This window comes from Pyrus communis, chromosome 10 (genome assembly GCF_041283825.1).
Source record: "Pyrus communis isolate YQ-2024b chromosome 10, ASM4128382v1, whole genome shotgun sequence".
Lineage (NCBI taxonomy): Eukaryota > Viridiplantae > Streptophyta > Magnoliopsida > Rosales > Rosaceae > Pyrus > Pyrus communis.
In genome coordinates, this window is record NC_142574.1 from 24104156 (window position 1) to 24125002 (window position 20847).

Here is a 20847-nt window from a genome sequence, read left to right on the forward strand (position 1 = left end):
AGAATTGGATTGGATTGGATATCTGATGACATTCGGTGTATGTTGAAGGTTGGATTGTTTCTAGAATTAGATTGGATTGGATATTTAATAAAATTTAAGGTATTGAAGGGATCAGATATGAAAGAATTTTATTCTCTTTTATTCCTACCATTTTGTGGGGTTGAAGGGATAAGTTTTCTTAACGAGTGGTACACTTTCAAGTTTGCGATTCCTTCAACATACGTTAAACATAGTCGGTTATCCAATCTCATAAATACCTAATAAGTATTTAATTTGTGTTTTATATAATAGATTATAAATTGTAATGTAAATGTCACATACCTTTAATTTGTAATTACGTAGAAAGTGAATAGTCAAAATAATTTAATTTGTGATATTTCATTGCTCATCACAAGCAAATTCAGAGGTGCTGATTGGCTGAATTATTCTAACAACCACGTGGCTAGTCTTCAAAATTAATACTTAGGAGAGCAGGACTGCAAACTTTAAGGAAAATTGATGAGAAGAATTTCAAAAGTTTACATTTTTATCAAAAACCATTTACTAATTTTATTAAATGATAAGAATAAAAGAAGTGAAAAAAAAAAAAAAAAAACACACAACTTGTCGAGCGTGCTTGCCCATCCCCTCGCCACACCCCAAACCCAAACCCAAACCCAACCACACCCCTTGTCCATCTTTCCACACACTTTTTTCTCCCGTCAACTATCATTTAGAGTTTTTTTTTTTTTTTTTCCCTCTGTATAAGAAAAAAATTTCAGAGTGAGTTACATTTTTTAATTTCATTTTTGTGGTGGTGTTTTTCAATAGTAGTCAAGATGATGTGAGATTTTTTAATGTGCCAGGAACAAGGGTGTACATCACGTATTTCTATATAAGTAGTGAGATTCTTGTGTTAAAAAATTAATAACATAAAAAATAAAATTTCCCACTATTTAATAATAACACATGGTGTACCACTTGTGTTACGGACACAAAGAAAATTTTCTCTAAGGTGAGGTGACACCCAAACTAAAGAAATTGGATGGAGAGCTAATTATTGTAGGCATGTAAAAAATGTGAGGGAAATTTTAATTTGGTAATTGAAAATAGCTTTTTCAATATAATTACTGAGAACATAATTTTCTCATGGTTTTGATCTAAACAATCACTTTTGAGTTTATCGTTTTCGGCGCAATGAGTGTTTTTACAGGACCAAAAAGAGTCTAAGTTTCAAACCTTATGAATCTGAACCAAGAATTAAACACTATTCATAAAACTTGATTAATAAGTATACACTATTTATGAAATTGGACCAATAAGTAGACATTATTTATGAAACTGGACCAATAGTTAGACACTATTTATGAAATGAAACAAAAAATTTGGCATTATTTCTAAAACTAAACCAATAGATGAAAACTATTTATGAAGTTGGACTATACACTATTTATGAAATTGGACTAAGAACTAGACACTATTTATGAAACATGATCAAGAACTAGACATTATTTATGAAAGTGAACAAATAACTAGGCACTATTTATGAAAGTGGACAAATAATTAGGCACTAATTATGAAACCGGACCATGAAATAGATAATATTTATGAGACTGTACCAATTACTATACACTATTTATGAAACTATACCCAATAACTAGGCACTATTTATGAAAGTGAACAAATAACTAGGCACTATTTATGAAAGTGGACAAATAATTAGGCACTAATTATGAAACCGGACCATGAAATAGATAATATTTATGAGACTGTACCAATTACTATACACTATTTATGAAACTATACCCAATAACTAGGCACTATTTATGAAACATGACCAATAACTAGACACTATTTATGAAACTGGACCAATAAATAGTGTAGTACTGTTTAGTTTCATAAATAGTGTTTAGATTCATAAATAGTGTTCAATTTCATAAACAGTGTTTGTAATAGACGCATGGTCCTGCGCATCAGGTCTTTTTTTATTTTTTAAATTGTGTCATTTTCATTAAATTTTAAGTTCTTGTGTCATTTTTATTCAAATTTGAGAGTTTTTCATTACATAAAATTATATTATGATTTTTAGTTAAAATAAACTTAGTCCAAGCCATTTTCATGAAAGCTCTTTATTTTTTATTTTTTATTTTTTAATTTTTTTCTTTTCAAAAGGGACCGGTTGGTGTCTTTGTTACCGCTGTTCACCTTTTTGGAGGTCAAAAAAACTCATAAAGAATTTTAGCTTTTTCTAGAAATTCATCTCCAATCAGTGAGCCATCATGTGATGGTTAAGGCCATCTCCAACTGAAGGGTCTAGAGGATCGAAAATATCCCAAAAACCTTCTCCAACTGAGGGCTACGCCAAAAGGCTTGTGGAATCTGAGAGGGCCCCACGAAATCTGAAAAGGCCAAGGAGCTGGAGGGCTGGCCAGAAAAAATTGAAATCATGTCGGTTAAAATCGACAGGAATACATTTATACTAAATAATATGAATGTATTCCTATCGGTTTTAACCGACAGGAATGATTCTAAATTTTTTTTTTACAGTTTTATTATTATTTTTTATTTACGAAAATTTTCCTATAACTTCTATTTTTCATGTTTTTTTTAAAACTCTATTTTTTCCTACAACTTTTATTTTACAAAATTTGTAGTTTTTAACAACATTTAACAACTTATTAAAAACATTCCTAGTTTTTCATATTTGTTAAAAAAAACATTTAACAACATGAAACTTAAACAACATTTAAGTTGTAGTTTTTAAATAATAAATTATGTTTTGTCCTATGGTCCTCGGTTGGAGACGGTTTCTTGTGATAGGGTTAAAACGAGTCCTCTAACCCTTTGACCCTCGGTTGGAGACGAAGATAAATATGACCAAATATTAATATCTTGTAAGGTCAGAAAACTAAAACGAGTTATGTGACCAGCCATTGGTTAGATATGGCCGAAGCACTAGCTTTTTACTTTTTGGGGGCTCTAACGCATGCACCAAAGTGTACAAACGCATCATAAGTCAACAATCGAAATAATGTCAACAGTCTTGTGCCACCCTACGCCCCTCTTGAATTAAACACAAAGGAAAATTCAATTAGCCTACCAGACCTTCCAATTTGATTCGACCGACTCTTTTCCAAAAAATCCACGATCCATTGCCAATTTTGCGGTTGCTTCTTATGTTCTTGCTTACTAGAAAAACCAAACAAGAAGATCCTGTTCCTGTTTCCTACTCATTCCTTTCATGAAAAGCTACATAATCGGCAAACGTTCATTCGGATTGCAAACATTTCTCAAAAGCACTTTTCCAATACTTTGGTTGAAAAACGCTTTTTTGCTATTTGCGAACGCTCTCTGCACAGCGAAATAGGTCTGTTACAATCCAAAGCTGCACAGAGTTTATCTGCATACCTCCGTTTCCAGTCTGTTGGGTCGTCAATGGCGGATCGGATGCGTAGTTTCTTTAAGGGCGAGGTCCTCACTTACGCCTACCTTCTTCTCTACATCGCGCTCTCCAGCGGCCAGATCTTCTTCAACAAGGTTGGTACTCACATTGCTTTCCATCTGTTAGCATTCGCTCAACATCTGGTCTTATCCTTCGTTTGGTAGGTGGGAAAATGTTGGTGTGAATTTTCTGGGATGTCAAAATTGGAGAAAACCCCATCAGAGTTTGACTACTTACATGCGTATGGTGTAGTTTGGGATTGGTTTTTGGTGTTATGTAAACCCATTTAGTGTAATTAGTAGCAGCATTGTGAGTGTGGGTGAAAGATAAATTGCATGTTTTGTGATTTTATTGATTTGGAAATTAAATCAGGTTTTAGTTTTTTGTTGAAAGTGTATGGATTAAGCGCTGATGGATGATTTTGTTGCCTGTGCCTGTTTATTGAAGGAAATGAAAGGAAAAGAAAATGAAAACAAGCAGCTTTTCGAAGAAGCATTCTAATAAACTAGCTCTTTTTCCCTAATTGCTCTTCCAGGAGCAGTTGTTGTGCGCTTTTTTTCTCTAATGCACTGCAATGCATTAAAAAATGGAAACAGAGAAGCACAAAAAGTTGAGGAGGTGCTTTAGAATTTGCCATGGCAAGAATTTACACAAAAAGTTCACATCTTGTTCTCATGACGGCCATCTTAGGGCCTTAGCCTTAGCATGAAATTTATTGACATCTAGAGAGAAATACATGCATAGCTTATAAATACCCTATGTTCTGGTATTTGATATGGTATTAGTTTCTCAAGAAAATCAACGGTTTCACTTGCTTCCCAACATCTTCTTTGATTATGATTGAGGACCGTGGATTGTTATTAAAAAATGGAAGTCAAGTACAGCTTTGAAGGTCTCGTTCTGGTAATGTCGATAAGATAGTCGGGGGCTTTCTACAATACCTAACTTTAGGGGAATTTGTTAGCAAACACTTTGTATTGAAAGTTTGAAACAAAAAGAGTGATAATAAAATTTGATAAAGGTCTACAGTAAAGAAACATAAAGCACCCTCTGCATGTCTGTCTGTGCATGATTGCGTTATGCTCACCATATCAGCATTTTTTTAGTTTGATAGCTCCTTGTTACTTTATGTTGATTTTTAGGTTTCTACTTTCGAAATATTACTCTCATTTATTTTGAAAGAAGTAATTGAATTGTTATAATTTGTTGAGATACATTCCTGTGAGAGGTTTTACATGACTTACATAACGTTTAAATTGTGGAATGCAGTGGGTTTTGTCGTCTAAGGAAATAAACTTCCCTTATCCTCTTGGTTTAACTCTGCTTCACATGGTCTTCTCCTCTGTCTTATGCTTTTTACTCACGAAAGTTTTTAAGGTATGCTGGTAACTAAATTTTGTGATAATCATTAAATTCGAATTTTCCAGTGTTAATCAAATTTATCTTTTTTATTCTGGTATTTTACAGATTTTGAAGGTTGAGGAAGGAATGACTGTAGAAATGTAAGTAAAGGAGGGAATACACTTAATTTTACATTTTTTCCCCTCATAGATGGTTTCTGTCGAATATTACTTATCTTTGTGGAATTAAAGATAAATTTAATAGTCTCTTTCGTGGTGACCAAATAATTAGGGATTTATGTTCGTATCAAAGCTTGATGGTGCCAATGAGCTATTTTCATTGTTTCAGACGTATAAAGATAATGATAATGACTTTTGGCTCTTAATTAAACTGATTCCAGCTATCTTATGAAGATTAAATATACTATGAAAGTATAACACACTAAGCCGTTGGTGTTCTTAGAATCAACAAGTTGGATTGTAATTTTTGGCTTGCTAGTTGCTACCCATATACAATTCCCTCCACGGGTGAAGCATGTGGAATTGAAGTGATCCTATTGCTGACTTGAATTGCTTGAATTTTTTTCCTAAAATGGGAAAGAAAAATACTTGAGCATTTCTTTTCTAGCCGGTCCTTAATACTAAGATCATTTATCCTCTGACTAGTCAATCATTTATATCATCTCATGTTTGTCTACTTTTTTACTGATCTTCCATTCAGAATCTAATGAAGTTTTAGTTATACAGATATGTGACATCGGTAATGCCAATTGGTGCAATGTTTGCAATGACTCTTTGGCTGGGAAATACTGCCTACATGTATATTTCTGTTTCATTTGCACAAATGTTGAAAGCAATCAGTAAGTTTGCACTACTTTTTTTGTTTTTTTTTTAATCTTCTGTAAAGCCTCGGGGCATCCGGAGCAATGTCTTTTGTTTTATATGATGGTTGGCCCTATGGCTGTCTGTTTATTCAGCAGTCGGAAAGTACATTTGTTCAACAAGTCTGGCGATTTATTTATACAGTTATCATGATTAGGAATTCTCTATCCGAGTCTGATTTCGTAAACAACATATGCATGCAGTGCCAGTAGCTGTTTTCATTCTTGGAGTAGCAGCAGGACTTGAGGTAATGAGCGGCAGAATGCTATTGATCATGTCAGTGATAAGTTTTGGTGTTCTTGTGGCTTCTTACGGTGAAATAAATATCAGCTGGATTGGAGTAGTTTATCAGATGGGAGGAGTGGTTGGAGAAGCTTTAAGACTTATTTTTATGGAGATTTTTGTTAAAAGGAAGGGTCTCAAATTAAATCCAATATCTCTCATGTACTATGTTAGCCCGTGCAGGTATACATTTCTACTTGTAAAATTCCTCAAGCTTTGCCTTTCTACTTTATAAAATATTTTACACCAGTGTGATTTGAGTATTGAATTTGTATGCAGTGCTCTTTGCCTCTTCGTTCCATGGATCTTTTTGGAGAAATCAAAGATGGAAGAAAATAGCTCATGGAACTTTCCACTGCTTGTGCTAACACTTAACTCTCTGTGTACTTTTGCCCTCAACTTATCAGTTTTCCTAGTGATCACTCATACAAGTGCCTTGACCATTCGTGTTGCGGGAGTTGTCAAGGATTGGGTGGTTGTCTTATTGTCTGCCATTATTTTTGCTGATACAAAGCTCACTCCTATAAATCTGGCCGGTTATGCCATTGGTAAGTATCTGACCTTGTGTACATGTCTTAGCACATTGTCTCTTTTAAAGACCTCTTGTTTGTTTTCTAGAATCATTGTTTGTCGGTGATGTATTTTGAGTTCTACATATTTCTGATTTTAATGTATACCGCCAGGTTATACGTAGTTTGTGATGTTACAATAACCCAGAGGTCTTTGAGTTGATACCAGGTTCTGATTAGTAGTATACAATTTTGAGTTTAAAGTGGGTTAGTTTTTAGGTGTTCATTGATATCTGATGGGGGATGTTCTAGACAACGCACTATCATATCTTTTCCTCTTTTGAAGTGCAACTCGGAAATACCATGTTATAAATGAAGAGTAATGTTGACATGTTTGAATGCATAGTTTTGATTGACAAACAACATAACGTATCAAACTTTCTAGTAAGCGAACATTACCTACAAACCAATACGCACAATAATGGTACATTAATTTTGTTTTGCAGCCATAGCAGGTGTAGCGGCATATAATAATCATAAGTTAAAAAAGGAAGTCTCTAAAGGCAACTCTGACGAACCTGAAAGTTCTCAACCTATACTAACGGCTGCATCATCAAATTCTGACAAGTAAAGATGTCACAGGAGCATTCAGCCTAGTTATTTTTGAGGTATGTACAAGCTACTTGTACATTTAGCAAAATGTTTGCTCCTGAAATCCATCATTTCCTAAAATCTTTTTGGGTTGCTACATTGCAACTGCCCAGAAATTGATGGATCGTGTAATACAGTATTGGCCCTTGAGATTACGGTTTGTTGAAGCCTTGGTGGTTAAGCTCTTCCGTCTTTATATCATTGTTGCAGCTGCTCCTGTGGCGGGTAAATATTGTGACGGTTTGAAGCAGAACTGCAATTCAAAGTCTAAAGATGAGAAATTCACACAATTGTATCAGCATCACAGAGGTAGACATTTACTGATGGCATTTTAAAAGTTGATGTGCTTCTGCTAATCATAGATGACTTATCTGTAAAGCAAGTGCCAGAGTCACTGTCGTAGGAACACACTCGGTTTATAACTTTCTTGATGACCTTTATAGCTCACATTTGTATCGCTGCATGGGCACATACGATGCTGACTCTGTCCAAGATTAATAGTTTGAACCTCTACCGTTTTACATGATTAATTACATTCTCAGAACTTTGTATTTAGAAGGTAAGGTAGCCAGATTTCCTAGGCCATGTTATGTGTAGAATTTTTATTTAGAAACTGAACCGGAAGCTGTGGTTTGACACACGGATGACTCTGGTTGGGGATGCTTCGGTTCTACTTTGCTCGGAAATGAACAAAGAAGTAGGTTCTATGGCGTCCAAAGTGACTGTCGCATGTGTAGCAACCATTCCTCCTCCCGCGTAGATGGAGAAATTCTTCGATGGGGACGGAAAAATCTCTCCTGTGAAGGCAGCAGCCACCTACGTGGGAACCGAACTTCCAACATCAAACAACAAATTTGATCGCTATGCAGATTAAACTCATTCAGGAATATTTATTTTTTTAACAACAGACTCTGTTGGGTTGTGCTTGTTTTCTCATCATAACACAAGTCGTGCACAAATTGTGGAATGGGTGCACGATCGTTTCTGTACTGTTGGGCTTTTGTGAACATGGATGGGTCTAAAACTGCCTAGTTTTCAAACCGGCCGAACCAAACCAATTAGATGCGATGGAAAACATTTGATGGGACTGCAAATCTAGGCGGATAAGAATTTTACTCGGCATAAAAAAGAAAAAGAAAAAAAAAAAGTTGGATGATATTTGATGGGACTGGCCCATAGCCTGCTTTTTACAGAAATGTATCATCTTTAGATTCCTTTTATCAAATTCATTAAATTTAAAGATTCGGACGGTTGAAATTTGATCAAATCTCTATCTTGTAATTGCACATTCACTTGATGGACGGTTCTGGTCGTATGCTTGCACTGAAGGAGATGGCTGCTACAATTATTAAAACTTTTAAAATAAATTTCGTTTACAAATTTCAATCGTTGATCTCGAACTTAATGAATTTGGTGGAATGGATTCGACATCCAACTGTACAGATCATAAATTGGGAAGACGCTAAAAAAAAAAAAAAAAAAAAAAAAAAAGGGAAAGACCGAGATGAACCCTCGAAAATCAGACAAGTTGGGGGGATTTTTGGGGTTTGGTAGGTAAAGAGGTTGGAGGGCTTTTCCTGCCTTCGTCTCCTTCTCCTTTTTCTTCTTCACATCCCTTTTTCTCTCTCTGTTTGTTCGTAGCCGCCTTCTTCCCTCTCTCTCACTCTTACCTTATTCAATCCTAAAAGAAAAACAATTTAATATTTAATTCTGTTTTTTCTGTTGCTATTTTCGTTTTTCTTTAATTCGCTTTTTTTTCCGCCGGAAGAAATAGCTGGTAGAGGATCAGAGAGGAGATTGGAGGGGGGAAGAGATATGCCGTTGGGGTGGTGGTGGTGCATCATCATCGGAACGGCGTCGTCTTGCGATGGTCGTCTTCGTCGTTGATGGGCCTGCAGTTCCAATTGCAAATGAGTTGGCAGCCGAGTCTACTGAGTCAGAAGCGCAAGAATGGCCTGCCGCCTCTAGGGTTAAAAAACCTCGGCAACTCTTGCTACCTCAACAGCGTCCTCCAGTGCCTCACCTACACCCCTCCTCTCGCCAATTTCTGCCTCCGCAAACTCCACACCTCTCTCTGTAAGTTCAATTTCTCTCTCTCCTCTCCCTATGTTTTTGTTTGAGTTTGAATTCGAATTCAATCGAAACTACGTCCAATTCAATGTGCAGGTGACTCTTCGGATGCGGAGCGGAAGCGCGACTGTCCCTTTTGCATTCTGGAGAAGCGGATAGTGCGGTCGCTGAGTCTGGATCTCAGTCTGGATGCGCCGCAGAAGATACAGAGCTGTCTTGGGATTTTTGCCGAACACTTTCGGGGCGGTCGACAGGAGGACGCTCATGAGTTCCTGCGCTACGTCATTGATGCTTGCCACAACACCTGCCTTCGGCTCATGAAGCTGCGGTGCAATGCCACTGCCAACGGAAAGGCTGCCAACGGCAATGTGGCCAACGGCATAGGCAATGGAGAGGCGGCAACATCAACGGTGGTGAAGGAGATATTTGGTGGAGCATTGCAGAGCCAGGTGAAATGTCTATCCTGTGGCACAGAATCCAATAAGGTTGATGAGATAATGGATATTAGTCTTGATGTTTTGCATAGTAATTCGCTTAAAGACGCATTGCAAAGGTTCTTTCAGCCCGAGATTTTGGATGGCCAGAACAAGTACAAATGCGAAAGGTATCATCTTTCTGTCTCTGTCTCTGTCTCTCTCTCTCTCTCGCTGTCTTTTTTGTGTTTTGTACTTTTTGTTGCTTCGGATTTTGATTGTGGTATGTATGCTTTCTTAGTTGTAACAAATTGGTCGCAGCACGGAAGCAAATGTCTTTTCTTCAAGCACCCAATGTTCTCGTTATCCAACTTAAGGTGAGTTTATCTTGCTTCCTAATATCTTTTCGCTGTTAGGTGCTTAAGTTGCTCCATCCTGCCATTTTAATTTTTGTTCATTAATTTATCTCGACAATGTTATTATGTTGTCTGTTGATAGAGATTTGAGGGTATACTTGGCGGGAAGATTGATAAATCCATTTCGTTTGAGGAGGTTTTGGTGCTTTCAGGCTTCATGTGCAAAACAAGCAAGGTACGGTTAAGACTTTAACCTGTCAGTTTAATAAAGTCATTGCATTGGATAGTGTATAGTTGCTTAATTGGAAACTGAGCTTAGATAGATTAGATATTGCATTAACAATGAACTTATCAAGCATAGCAACAATTACCTTGTTTTTTTAGGACATAGAGTCCAAAACTCTCTAGCCTCCATGTTATGCTGAACCCTTGACCAGATAACTATTGAACTTTCTAGATCTTTGCAAAGCATATGATATATATACCTAGAAATAATATGGATGTGTGATATGCAGTAATGACAGTAGTCAACCTATGAAAAACACCTATCCAGTTCTTTTCAGATTGTCCCCACCTAGTTGAATTAGCAAAGGTTTTTCAGGACTGGTACAGTATTTTGTTCCAACAAGTTGATGCTTGTGCTTTCTTAAGCTTTGTTTTCCGGGTCGAATATATGCTTGTGCTTTATAAGTTTTGTTTGAATACAGTGGGCACTAGAAGCTTGTTGAAATCTACGTGATTCAGTTTGGAATGTTATGGTACGGTGTCATATCAGCACTTTTCTTTCTTAGAGGGAAAAAAAGAGGTTTGTTAAGCATGCCCTAAAGTTCTCAAAGAACCTAAGATTCAAAAGCTACTAGAGTCTCTTATTAAGAAAATACGCAAGAGTTTGATAAAATTTTAATATTCTTAAGAAGAGTTAAACCAACTGGCAGTTAATCATGAACTTTGTTTTTCTTGAATTTCTATACCAACCAATATAAATGAGGGATGTAAAGTAAAAAAGGTACACATTAGTTGTTTAAAATATTTGCTACAATGGCATGTACAATGTTTTCTTATTGTTTTGTTTTTAAGTGATTGCAACACAGTATGGATGGTACTGCAGTTTAAGTATTTTTTTTTTTTCCTCCTTTTTCAATCTGTGCATCGAGCATCAGTGTGGGAGTTAACATGGTTGGAGAAGGAAACTCCAATTGATGTCTTGGTTGATTAAGTGTAGGACTACATTTCAACAAAGAAAAATGTAGAGCTGGAAATGGGAAATGGGAACTGGATAGGACTGTAGAAGGGTTTAAAAATTTAGACCAGAGATGTCCATCTATTATCCAGATAGTAGGACTAAGGCTTTGCTGAGTGGAGTTGTACATCCAACTCGTCAACTGTTCTATTGGTATGTTGTATAATTTCATTTAACACTATGAACACCGTAACCTCTTGCAGTCTGAAGAGGAGATAGACATAATTAACAATGCACACAAGTGTGATTTCTCGGGAAACCTTTTTTGGGTGGTCCCATTATTCGTGATTGATCTATGACTTGGGGTTTACCATCTTTTCTAGCTAATTAAATACCTTCTTCCTTCAGGGGGAAGTAGAAAGGAAAACAAAAAGCCATTTGACTGCAACTTAAATATGAGAAGAAAAGTATAAGGCAGAGTTTATTTATAATGACAATAAAGACATCCTCGATAAGTTGTGTTAAGTTCGCCTTATTCAGTTTTGTGCTTTATTGTAGTTAACAAGGCTGTAACAGAAGTATTGTTTGTTGCATTTTTGTTTGAATTGGTTGTTCTGATTTGTTTTTTGTTTGGGAAGTTATAATGTACATGCATTGTGGTCTCTGATTCTTTGTTGCATATCTCCTTGTATTTTAAAATGAGGACGTTCATGTCTTTGGTTATCTAAAAAGTGCTTTTGATTTCAAGATGCTATCCTTTAACTTAGAAATATTACTTGATCCTGATGCAGGCATTTTATTTGACTTCTGTATCACGAGACTGTTGTTTGTTTCTAGATATTGCAGACAGTTGCTTCCCTATTAGTAATGATGCTGACTTTTTAATTGCTATGCAGGATCCGCGGCCAGAGTATAAGCTATTTGGTACTATTGTGCATTCAGGCTTCTCCCCAGAATCTGGTCATTATTATGCATATATTAAGGTCTCTGTTCACTTATCACCTTAGTTGTAATCAGTAAATTTGAAGCACACCTTATTATCAAGTTAATCAACAAAATACTCATCTTGTTTTATTTTACTTTTTCATGATCTATGTACAGGATGCCATAGGTCGGTGGTATTGCTGCAACGATTCATTTGTCTCAATTTCAACCTTGCAAAAGGTCTTATCTGAAAAGGTTTACATCCTTTTCTTCTCTCGTACCAACCAAAGGCCAGCATTGGCTAGCATTGCTTCCAATGGGGTGAGCTCTCATGTTTGTAATGGTCGTGAAACATCTAAAATCCCGAAGTCCGCTCTTCCACCAAAAGGATTGCAAACGAAACCTTATGAGCAGTCTTCTTGGAAGGATGTCTCAGCCGTATCTAAAGTTGATAAAGTGCCTTCTTGCCCACGGATGAAGTTTGATTTCAGTGGAAATTCTAGCTCCAAAAGAGCTCCCACGACTGATAATGGAAAAACTGTTTACAAGAATCAATCCCTAGGATCAAACGAGGAAAGATCTACTTCAACTGCTAGTGGCAAAACTGTTTGCAAGAATCAATCCTTAGGATCAAACGGGGAAAGTTCTACTTCAACTGCTAATGGAAAAAGTGCTAACAAGAATCAATTCTTAGGTTCAAACGAGGAAAGAGTTCTGGCAACTGATAATGGAAAAATTGCTCACAGAAATGAATCCTTTGGATCAAATGGGGAAAGAGCTCCTGCAAATGATAATGGAAAAATTGCTGACAAGAATCAATCCCTACGATCAAATGGTGAAAGGGCACCTGGAACTGATAATGGAAAAATTATTTACAAGAATCAATCCATAGGATTAAATGTGGATACAAAGGATCCTGTTATAGTTGACGGTAAAAGTAGCAAAGCATCTTTGTTATCACGGGAAAATGGTGGTGCTGGTTCCATAAAAACTGAACCCTGTGAAGGTATTGGTACAAGAGACAGGTTGGCAGCTGGGAAAGTGCCTAACAGTAGCCAAGCATCTTTGTTATCCCTAGAAAATGGTGGAACTGGTTCAGTAAAAACTGAACCCTGTGAAGGTATAGGTACAAGAGACAGGTTGACAGCTAGTATAGTGCCTGATCCGAGTGAATTGGAAAATGGCCACTCTAAGGTCTCTGGGTTGAAAAGAAAATCTCTGGATTCGTGCATTCTGTTTGCACCTGATGCTCAATCCCGGGCAGAGGTTGAAGGACTAAAGGAAATGTAAGTGACACTCTACCATATTCTTTGAAATAATGTCAGTATATAAAAACTTATCTTGATTAGGAACTGTTCTTGAAATGCAGCTTTAGATGTTATGAATTGCATAATCTTCTGAGTTTATCTTTACATTATCTTCCATGTCATACTTCTGTCTACCATATCCTCATCAGTTCTCCCACGGCCTTGCCAAAAGAAAGTATATTCCTCAAGTGATAAATTTTATGTTTGTTGTTCCACGGATTCATAGCGCATTACTGTCTGGTCTTTAAGTTAACCTGTACCATATAGTTGGACTCTTCTGATGGCTATGACATACTTTGAATGATTGTGTCTCTCTGCTGCTTTGATTTTGCTTGTACTCGTTATCAAGATTTCTTTTACATGTACCTTTAATTTGTTCGTCTCATATTATTTTCCCTCTTCCTCTGTAACATCAGGGCTTGCCTTTGTATTGTGTTGCAGATTTCATAATCTGGTGTTCAGGGTCATAAGTTCTCTTCAATGATGCATGTAGTTTACTACTATCTGTGTTTTCATGTTTGCATGTTTTGGTTGCCTGTAACTTGAGTTCCCTTTTTAGCGAATGCCTGTAGCATGAGTTTGTTGCATAAAAAATAATTTCTTAACTGGCTTAATTTCATTCTATATGTTGCTTTTTTCCTTTGGCTTAATACCTTTTCTTTAAATGTTTGTTAGTCTCGAGAAAGAGGCTTCTTCAGTTTTGCGATCATGTGGCTGGTGGGATGAAGTATACAGTTTTATGTGTTCAAGGAAAAGATTATGTTCAGAACAAGTTGAAACCACTCCAAACTACGATGAAGTGAAGTAAGTATTAACGTTTGTATGTAGGAAACTTCTTGATTCCTGATGAGAGATTTTTCCTAAATTTCGGCAGTTTAAGCTGTCATAGTGCTGATTTTCATCAAATTTTGTTGAAAATTTAATTCCAACTCTTTAAGTGCATTCATTTATTGCTCATTTAGTATATGCATCTTTATAAGTTTTTGCCTCATTATAATAGAAAAACGTTGCAAATCATGGACTCACTCTCAGTTTTGTCAGGCCAAATTATTGGTTGAAGGAAGAAGGCTTGTAGAGAACGTTTCTTTTCTCCAATTTGAACAGTCTCCCTCTCCTACAACTGGTCACCTCTGTATACCCATCACATATAGAATATTGGAACTCTAGAGACAATACATTAAATAAGCATGCATGAACCAATCAAACATCAAACTGAGGAAACATTATTGTTATATTCACGTGTCATGAACCAATCAAACATCAAACTGAGGAAACATTATTGTTATATTCACGTGTCTAAGAGGCCTTAGGCATATCTTTATACAACTCCACATATCTAGGTTAAGTTTAACAAGGATTCACTGCACGAATTTTGTCCAACATATTTTGGGTAACATTGCTGTTTAAACTTCTGGTGATGAGTTGTATTTGGTTTACCTTGTTACGAACTGAATTTAATACCGTTATAATAGTTCTTTAGTTGATTTTTACATATATTTTCCACTACATTGCTTGTATTAACTGGCCAGGCGGCTATTTGGGTTTTTACTTTGCATTAATATGAAACATTGATCCATCTGTGTATACTTACTCAATGCAGGAAGATGTTGATCATGGATGCCAAATCAAGTTTTCTTTCACAGATACCCTCGTCTTTAAGAGGGGACTTAGTCAAGCGCATTCAATCATTTAGCCAAAAATAGCGACACTAATTTGGGCCTTCATTAACTCACAAGATGGTGTGTTGAAGTAACCTTTTCTTATACTGATTCAAGATGTGTGAATGAGAAATAGGCTGGTCGCATGACAGCGTCTTATTGTCAACTCTTTAAGTGGCAGGATTCGGGCGTGCGATCGTATGTATACTACTGTCAGTGTAGTGATGAAGATATCTCCTGAGCAAGTAGAGGATTGGCGATGTAAACTGAAGTCCAATTCAGCGAGTGCCAGTGTCAGCTGTTACGGTTTGCCAATGGCGATATAGTTTTGTAGCGTTGAAGATGTCAAGTTGAGATGAAAATGCCGATTCAAATCTTACTGAAAATTTTCTATTTTCTTCTTTTGAGGTTGTGTAATTGGTTCTGGGCTGAGAACAAGTCGATAATTCTATTCATTATGTTCGATATCCTTTTGGCAGTATAATTTCATGGATCATCACAAATTTTCTTGTTAGACAAATGTGGACAATTGAGTTCGACCTTCTAAATGGTAACCCTTTTTTTCTAGTTATCTCCACTTCCCCAAGGAAATAGAGTGGAATTCTTGGTGTCATTTTTTTTTTATAGACAAACGACATATTTACGTTACAAGGTGGGGAACAAATTCAACACTGAATTTTCCATTCAAAAAATTTGAATCTTAGGCATTACATATTATTAAAAGAGAAATACCGCAACAGTGTAGTGCTAAGCAGGTATGTTGTATACGAGTATCGAAAAAACTATTCACTCGATTAATTAAATTCTTAGGTTTTCAGGCTTGGATTACAGAATATACTATGAAACACAAATACCTTTTTCTTTATTCCATTTGTCATACAAATACAAACAACAAGAATTAGAATAATTTCGATATCTACGTAAGTAAACATGTCAAGCTTTAAAAAGAGGTAAAACAGTCCAATGCGTCGCTTGCCTCTCGAAAATACTAGCAATGATTTGGCATTCGTGTTGTGTTTCTCGTGTTCGTGTTGTTTTCGTGTCATACCCAATAGCTTAACGGGTCGTGTCGTGTAATATACGTTAAAGTAAATGGGTATTATGATCCGATCCGAAATCAATCCGTTAATATTATTAGGTAATATGATCCGACCTGTTACCCTGTTAAGAAAAATATATTTTAAATCAATAAAAATGAAAATGAAAAACATACTTTGACCCAAAAAAAATGTAAAACATAATACTAAATTTCGGAGTTAACCCCTTCATGAAAGTTGTAAAGTTTTTCATTACAAGTGATCACATTTTTCACATTTCTACAATAATTATTATTAATTTTGCACTCAAATAAAAAACACTGTTCATGAGATTTGGAGGGTTTTAAAAATCTAAACGACCATGTAATCATCGTCTAAGTGTTGAGGATGCAATTATGAACGCTTATTATGCTTTCACATCTTTCAGACTTATACATTAATGATTATGAATTTTGTTTATTTTGAACTCCCTTATAAATAGTATTCATGAGAGTTTGTATGGTTTTAAAAATTCAAATGATCATATACCCATCCTCAAAGCGTAGAGGATGCGACTACGAGCGTTTGCATATTTTTTCATATTTTTCGCACATGTAAATTAATTATTATAATTTTTAATGTGTTTGGTATTTTTAAATTACTTGATATTTTTATTTTTAATGTGTTTTTCGATTTTTAATCTCAATATTTGCCTATAATATACTATAAAAATAAATAAATAAATAAAACTTAAATTTTAAAATTTATATAGAATAATAATTAATAAACAATATATACATATTCATTATATCTATTGTATTTTATAGTAAGTTTTTTTTAGTGATTTAAAAAATTAAAATCATCAAAATAACTTTTTTCTTATCGTGTCGAAACAGGTACCTATGTGTCACTCTACTGTAAACTTGTTAAGGATCCGTTATTAATGGGTTATTATCATGTGACCCGATAATGACCTAATTAGTTATAGTGTTCACCCGAAACCTGTTATTTTTGTGTCGTGTTAACAGGTCGTGTAAGAAATTGTCAGGTCCTTAAGTAGGTGATAGGAGACTCGAGAAGCGCCTACACAAACCAACGTAAGAAAATTTACATACATTGGCCAACTTTCTCTACCATTACAAAGAAACTTTCATTTCCCTTTGCCTTTGTAGCATACAAATAAGCAGTCAAAGAAAACTCACCAAAAAGCAAGCAGCAGGCACACAAGCTAGTAATGGCAGATAAGTGGTTCTGTTGGATTTCTGGCCAAGCCCCTTTGGGATGAGGGTGAGGATTGCCCTGGTGGAGAAGGGCATCGCGTACGAGTCCCGGGAAGAAGACTTGAGCAACAAGAGGCCTCTGCTGCTCAAGACGAACCCTGTTCACAAGCAAATCCCAGTCTTGATCCACAAGGGAAGACCACTCATCATTCTTCAATACATTGATGAGATTTGGAGTCATCAAGCTCCATCCTTACCATAGAGCCCATGCAAGGGTTTAGGCTGACTATGTTGACAAGAAGGTCAGTTATTTTGGACTATGTGTAAAACTATGATTTTTCATTAATTATTTACCCTTTTCATGAAAGAAAAACACTTGGACGATATTTTTCTAAAATATAAAGTTATTTATTTTTACTTGCAAATCACAGTTTGAATGGTGCATCAAACTTCTCTCTTTTGTAATTTCAATTAGTTATATACAATTTATATCAAACAATGACTTGCACGTAATGTAAGAAGTCAGTCTTTTTCATAAAATATAGAAATTGTGACAATACTTAATTTCTAACTGGTTTTTTGCTTTTTTTTTTGGTTTCTGTAGATTTTTTCAACAGGGAGGATGGTGTGGGGAACCAAATGCGAAGTCCAAGATGCAGCAAAGAAGGAACTGAGTGCTTCAAGCTGCAGCTCGAACACGAGCTAGGAGACAAGACCTACTTTGGGGGTGAGAGTTTTGGCATAGTCGACGTGGCACTATAGCTAGTTCTATGCACTAGAGGTCTGTGGAAACCCGGGCATGGTGTGTGAAAATTTTCAGGTCGATGAGCTGAGGGCCCATTCCAACAATACCGATATTATCCCCACTTAACCACCTGCACAATCCTCAGGTGTGGGTTTTATCACAAAAGGTCTTGGTGTTAGTTAGAGTGAGCTAATTCTATATAAATGGGTCTTTGCCCTTTCCTCTGTCTGATGTGGGACATAATAGGGTTCCAACACTCCCCCGCACGTGAGACCCCATTTTTATGGGTCATACCTGAAATTCCACACATCGGCAACCACGTGGAGCCATGTCGGGACTCACCCAATCGCGCTTGGCCAATGGGGAACCATCCAATCACGTGGCATCTTTGTCCTACGTGGAGCCATATAGGGACTCACCAATCACGCAGGGCCAATAGGGACCCACCCAATCACATGGCAATACGGACTTGTCTCCTGGCTCTGATACTGTGTAGAATTTTTCAGGTTGACGGACTGAGGGCCCACTCCAACAACACTGAGGCCTTTTGTGATAAAACCCCATACCTGAGGTTTGTGTAGGTGATTAAGTGGGAACGGTATCGATGTTGTTGGAGTGAGCCCTCGGTCCGTCAACTTGAAAAATTCTACATGGTGAAGGAGTGTCTGAGGCTGATGGGTTGGGCAAAGAGATGCATGCAGAGGGAGGCATATAATGATTTTGTTTTAAATATGATATGAATAAAACTATATATAGTTGGATATATATATTTTAAGTAGAAGAAAAAGAAAGAAAAGTCTTCTATAACAATTTAAATCAATCGAACACTGGCATGTAACCAAAACACAAACTTATCCGATGACCCACCAGTTTGGATCGGAACAAGGTGATGATAACAAATCGCTAAACATGTCAAATGTATCGTCCTGTAGGGGAATGATGGGCACGTCCACACCGAACCTGCAAAGCGGGCAGGAAGCACGTTGGAGCAGCCATTTTGCAATACATCATACACGTCTTGTGAAACATATGCTGACATGGCATCTCCTTGGCTTCAACGCCCACCTTCAAGTTTTCCAAGCAGATACAACACTCATTCCCTTCCTCCGTCACTTTTAGCGTCGGAATGGCGTCGATGGCAGCCTTAGACATCGCTGGAAGCAGCCCGTACGGGTCCTAAAATAGAGAGGACGAGCGCATGGTAGTACCGAAGTATTCTTCTCGCAACATATCCAATTCCGGAATAGTCATATCCACAAATTGCTTACTGAGAGTCTGAGAGTCTTGAGACACAGCGAAGGATATTTTAGGTTATGTATGTATATGCGTGCAGCTGCATGTATAAAACCTGGTTTGTGAAGATAATCCCATCTTGTCTAGGAAACCCTATACACACAAATAAGAGATGTTTGCACAACTAATTACAGAAACCCCGAATGGATTAGGAAAACATAAAGGCTAAGAATTGAAAGAAAACGCAAACAGGCACCAGAAAGAAAAAGGGAAGTCACTTTTTTCCTTTTGGAAATTGAACTTCTCGTATATCTTCTTAAGTTTTCTCGATGAATTAGGACCTTTATTTCCCTTTTCTGGGTGATATGTTTTCTTTTTTAAGGTAGGATTCCTCTATCAATAAATGTGGCAAATGGCCTTTATTACAGTGGTGGAATGAAAGGTGTTGAGCCTTGCATGATGACGTAAGTTCGAACCTTGCTAATTTAACATCTAAGAGCATCTCCAAAGGAGATGTCAAGTTTTAAACATCAAAATGACAATTGATAGCTTATGTGACAATTTGACATTTTGTACAATATTTTACTCCACCTGATATGTTAAATAATAATGTCATTTAATAAAATTTTTATCTTTTTGTGGAGTCCAATGATTAGGGCAACCAATCGAATATTTCAAAAACATAACAACATTTATTATATATTATATTAATCTATTAAAAAATTATTTAATAAATTTGACATCTACTATCAAATTTGACAGCATAAGGCTTTGCCTTCAAATGATCCAACACCACATAAGAAATTGAAGGCTCGGTTGGAGAGAGTTTACTACTATTTTTTACTGTTGTATGCGTACGTGGAAACTTTGACATATCCTTTATAAATGCTCTAATCTAACCTAACAAACCCTATCGATTGACAAAAAAAAAAAAAATGCAAAAGTCTAGAGAAAATTAGGCCCAGAAACGGAAAAAAACCAAATTGAAGGCCCAGTCACGTCACGTGAGCTCCAATAAAGCCCAAAACTTGGGAAAACCCACTGCCGGTGGCAAAATACCTCTCTCGCTGTTTTTGCCTCTCCACATCTTCCTCCTCCGTCGGGTCTCTGAAAAACCAGCTCCAGACTTCGATCCTACAGAACCCCAAGGGGCTTCACCATCTCCTGCTGTCTCTCTCAACCTGCAAATAAAAAAATGGTAACTTTCAATTTCTATGCTAATTTACACTAACTTGTTCAATTTCCATGCTGTTTTTTTTTTTTTTTTTTCTCCTAATTTGTCCCTCAACCCGTAATTTGAACTGGGTTTTCTGTTGGGTGCGTGGGTGTGCAGTTGTTCTTCTCTTATTTCAAAGAGTTGGTGGGGAGAGAAGTGACGGTGGAGCTGAAGAATGACCTTGCAATCAGAGGAACACTGCACTCGGTGGATCAGTATCTCAACATTAAGCTCGAGAATACTAGGGTTGTCGACCAGGACAAGTACCCTCACATGGTAACCATTGTTGTCTTTGTCTTGTTTCTGATTAACGTTTGACTATTCTATGTACTTGTCTGTGCCTGTTGGTTGTTCACTTGATTTCTAGGGTTTGGTGTTGGAAGGGGTAATCCTACTGCTCGAGTTTGTGATGAGAAGTTAGGGT

The 20847-nt window shown here is 36.6% G+C and overlaps 3 protein-coding genes across 6 annotated transcripts; all 3 read left to right on the forward strand.

The window, feature by feature from the left end:
• The first annotated feature begins 2961 nt into the window (after positions 1-2961).
• On the forward strand, positions 2962-7643 carry LOC137729694 (putative sugar phosphate/phosphate translocator At3g14410). Of its 3 annotated transcripts, none has more exons than XM_068468698.2 (8): positions 2962-3516; positions 4691-4798; positions 4889-4923; positions 5509-5621; positions 5847-6108; positions 6205-6473; positions 6941-7102; positions 7296-7643. In XM_068468698.2, the coding sequence occupies exons 1-7, from the start codon at positions 3415-3417 to the stop codon at positions 7063-7065; spliced, it is 1014 nt and encodes a 337-aa protein (XP_068324799.2). In that variant the 5' UTR covers positions 2962-3414; the 3' UTR covers positions 7066-7102; positions 7296-7643. The 3 variants fall into 3 exon arrangements, with proteins under 3 accessions (XP_068324799.2, XP_068324800.2, XP_068324801.2); XM_068468699.2 differs by having other exon boundaries at positions 2964-3516; positions 7223-7643; XM_068468700.2 differs by having other exon boundaries at positions 3001-3516; positions 7199-7643.
• Positions 7644-8522: 879 nt separating this feature from the next.
• LOC137729085 (ubiquitin carboxyl-terminal hydrolase 25) lies at positions 8523-15564 on the forward strand. 2 transcript variants are annotated; one of them, XM_088677553.1, is made up of 9 exons: positions 8523-9161; positions 9252-9759; positions 9870-9945; positions 10067-10159; positions 12001-12087; positions 12206-13314; positions 14011-14139; positions 14936-15074; positions 15169-15564. In XM_088677553.1, the coding sequence occupies exons 1-8, from the start codon at positions 8972-8974 to the stop codon at positions 15036-15038; spliced, it is 2295 nt and encodes a 764-aa protein (XP_088533679.1). In that variant the 5' UTR covers positions 8523-8971; the 3' UTR covers positions 15039-15074; positions 15169-15564. The 2 variants fall into 2 exon arrangements, with proteins under 2 accessions (XP_088533679.1, XP_088533678.1); XM_088677552.1 differs by having other exon boundaries at positions 8539-9161; positions 15175-15564.
• LOC137729083 (putative glutathione S-transferase) lies at positions 15218-20844 on the forward strand. The gene is given in 9 exon segments (XM_088678103.1): positions 15218-15299; positions 17256-17478; positions 17480-17531; positions 17834-17897; positions 17900-17984; positions 17986-18028; positions 18625-18681; positions 20541-20699; positions 20791-20844. Coding segments are annotated over 9 exon segments (819 nt in total).
• The last annotated feature ends 3 nt before the right edge of the window (positions 20845-20847 follow it).

Coding starts and splice junctions, on each gene's coding strand:
- LOC137729085 (XM_088677553.1), top strand. CDS start 8,972: ATGGGCCTGCAGTTCCAATTGCAAATGAGTTGGCAGCCGAGTCTACTG. Junction 9,760..9,869: donor AACAAGTACAAATGCGAAAG/GTATCATCTTTC, acceptor ATGCTTTCTTAG/TTGTAACAAATTGGTCGCAG. Junction 14,140..14,935: donor CCAAACTACGATGAAGTGAA/GTAAGTATTAAC, acceptor TACTCAATGCAG/GAAGATGTTGATCATGGATG.
- LOC137729694 (XM_068468698.2), top strand. CDS start 3,415: ATGGCGGATCGGATGCGTAGTTTCTTTAAGGGCGAGGTCCTCACTTAC. Junction 4,799..4,888: donor TACTCACGAAAGTTTTTAAG/GTATGCTGGTAA, acceptor GGTATTTTACAG/ATTTTGAAGGTTGAGGAAGG. Junction 6,109..6,204: donor TACTATGTTAGCCCGTGCAG/GTATACATTTCT, acceptor ATTTGTATGCAG/TGCTCTTTGCCTCTTCGTTC.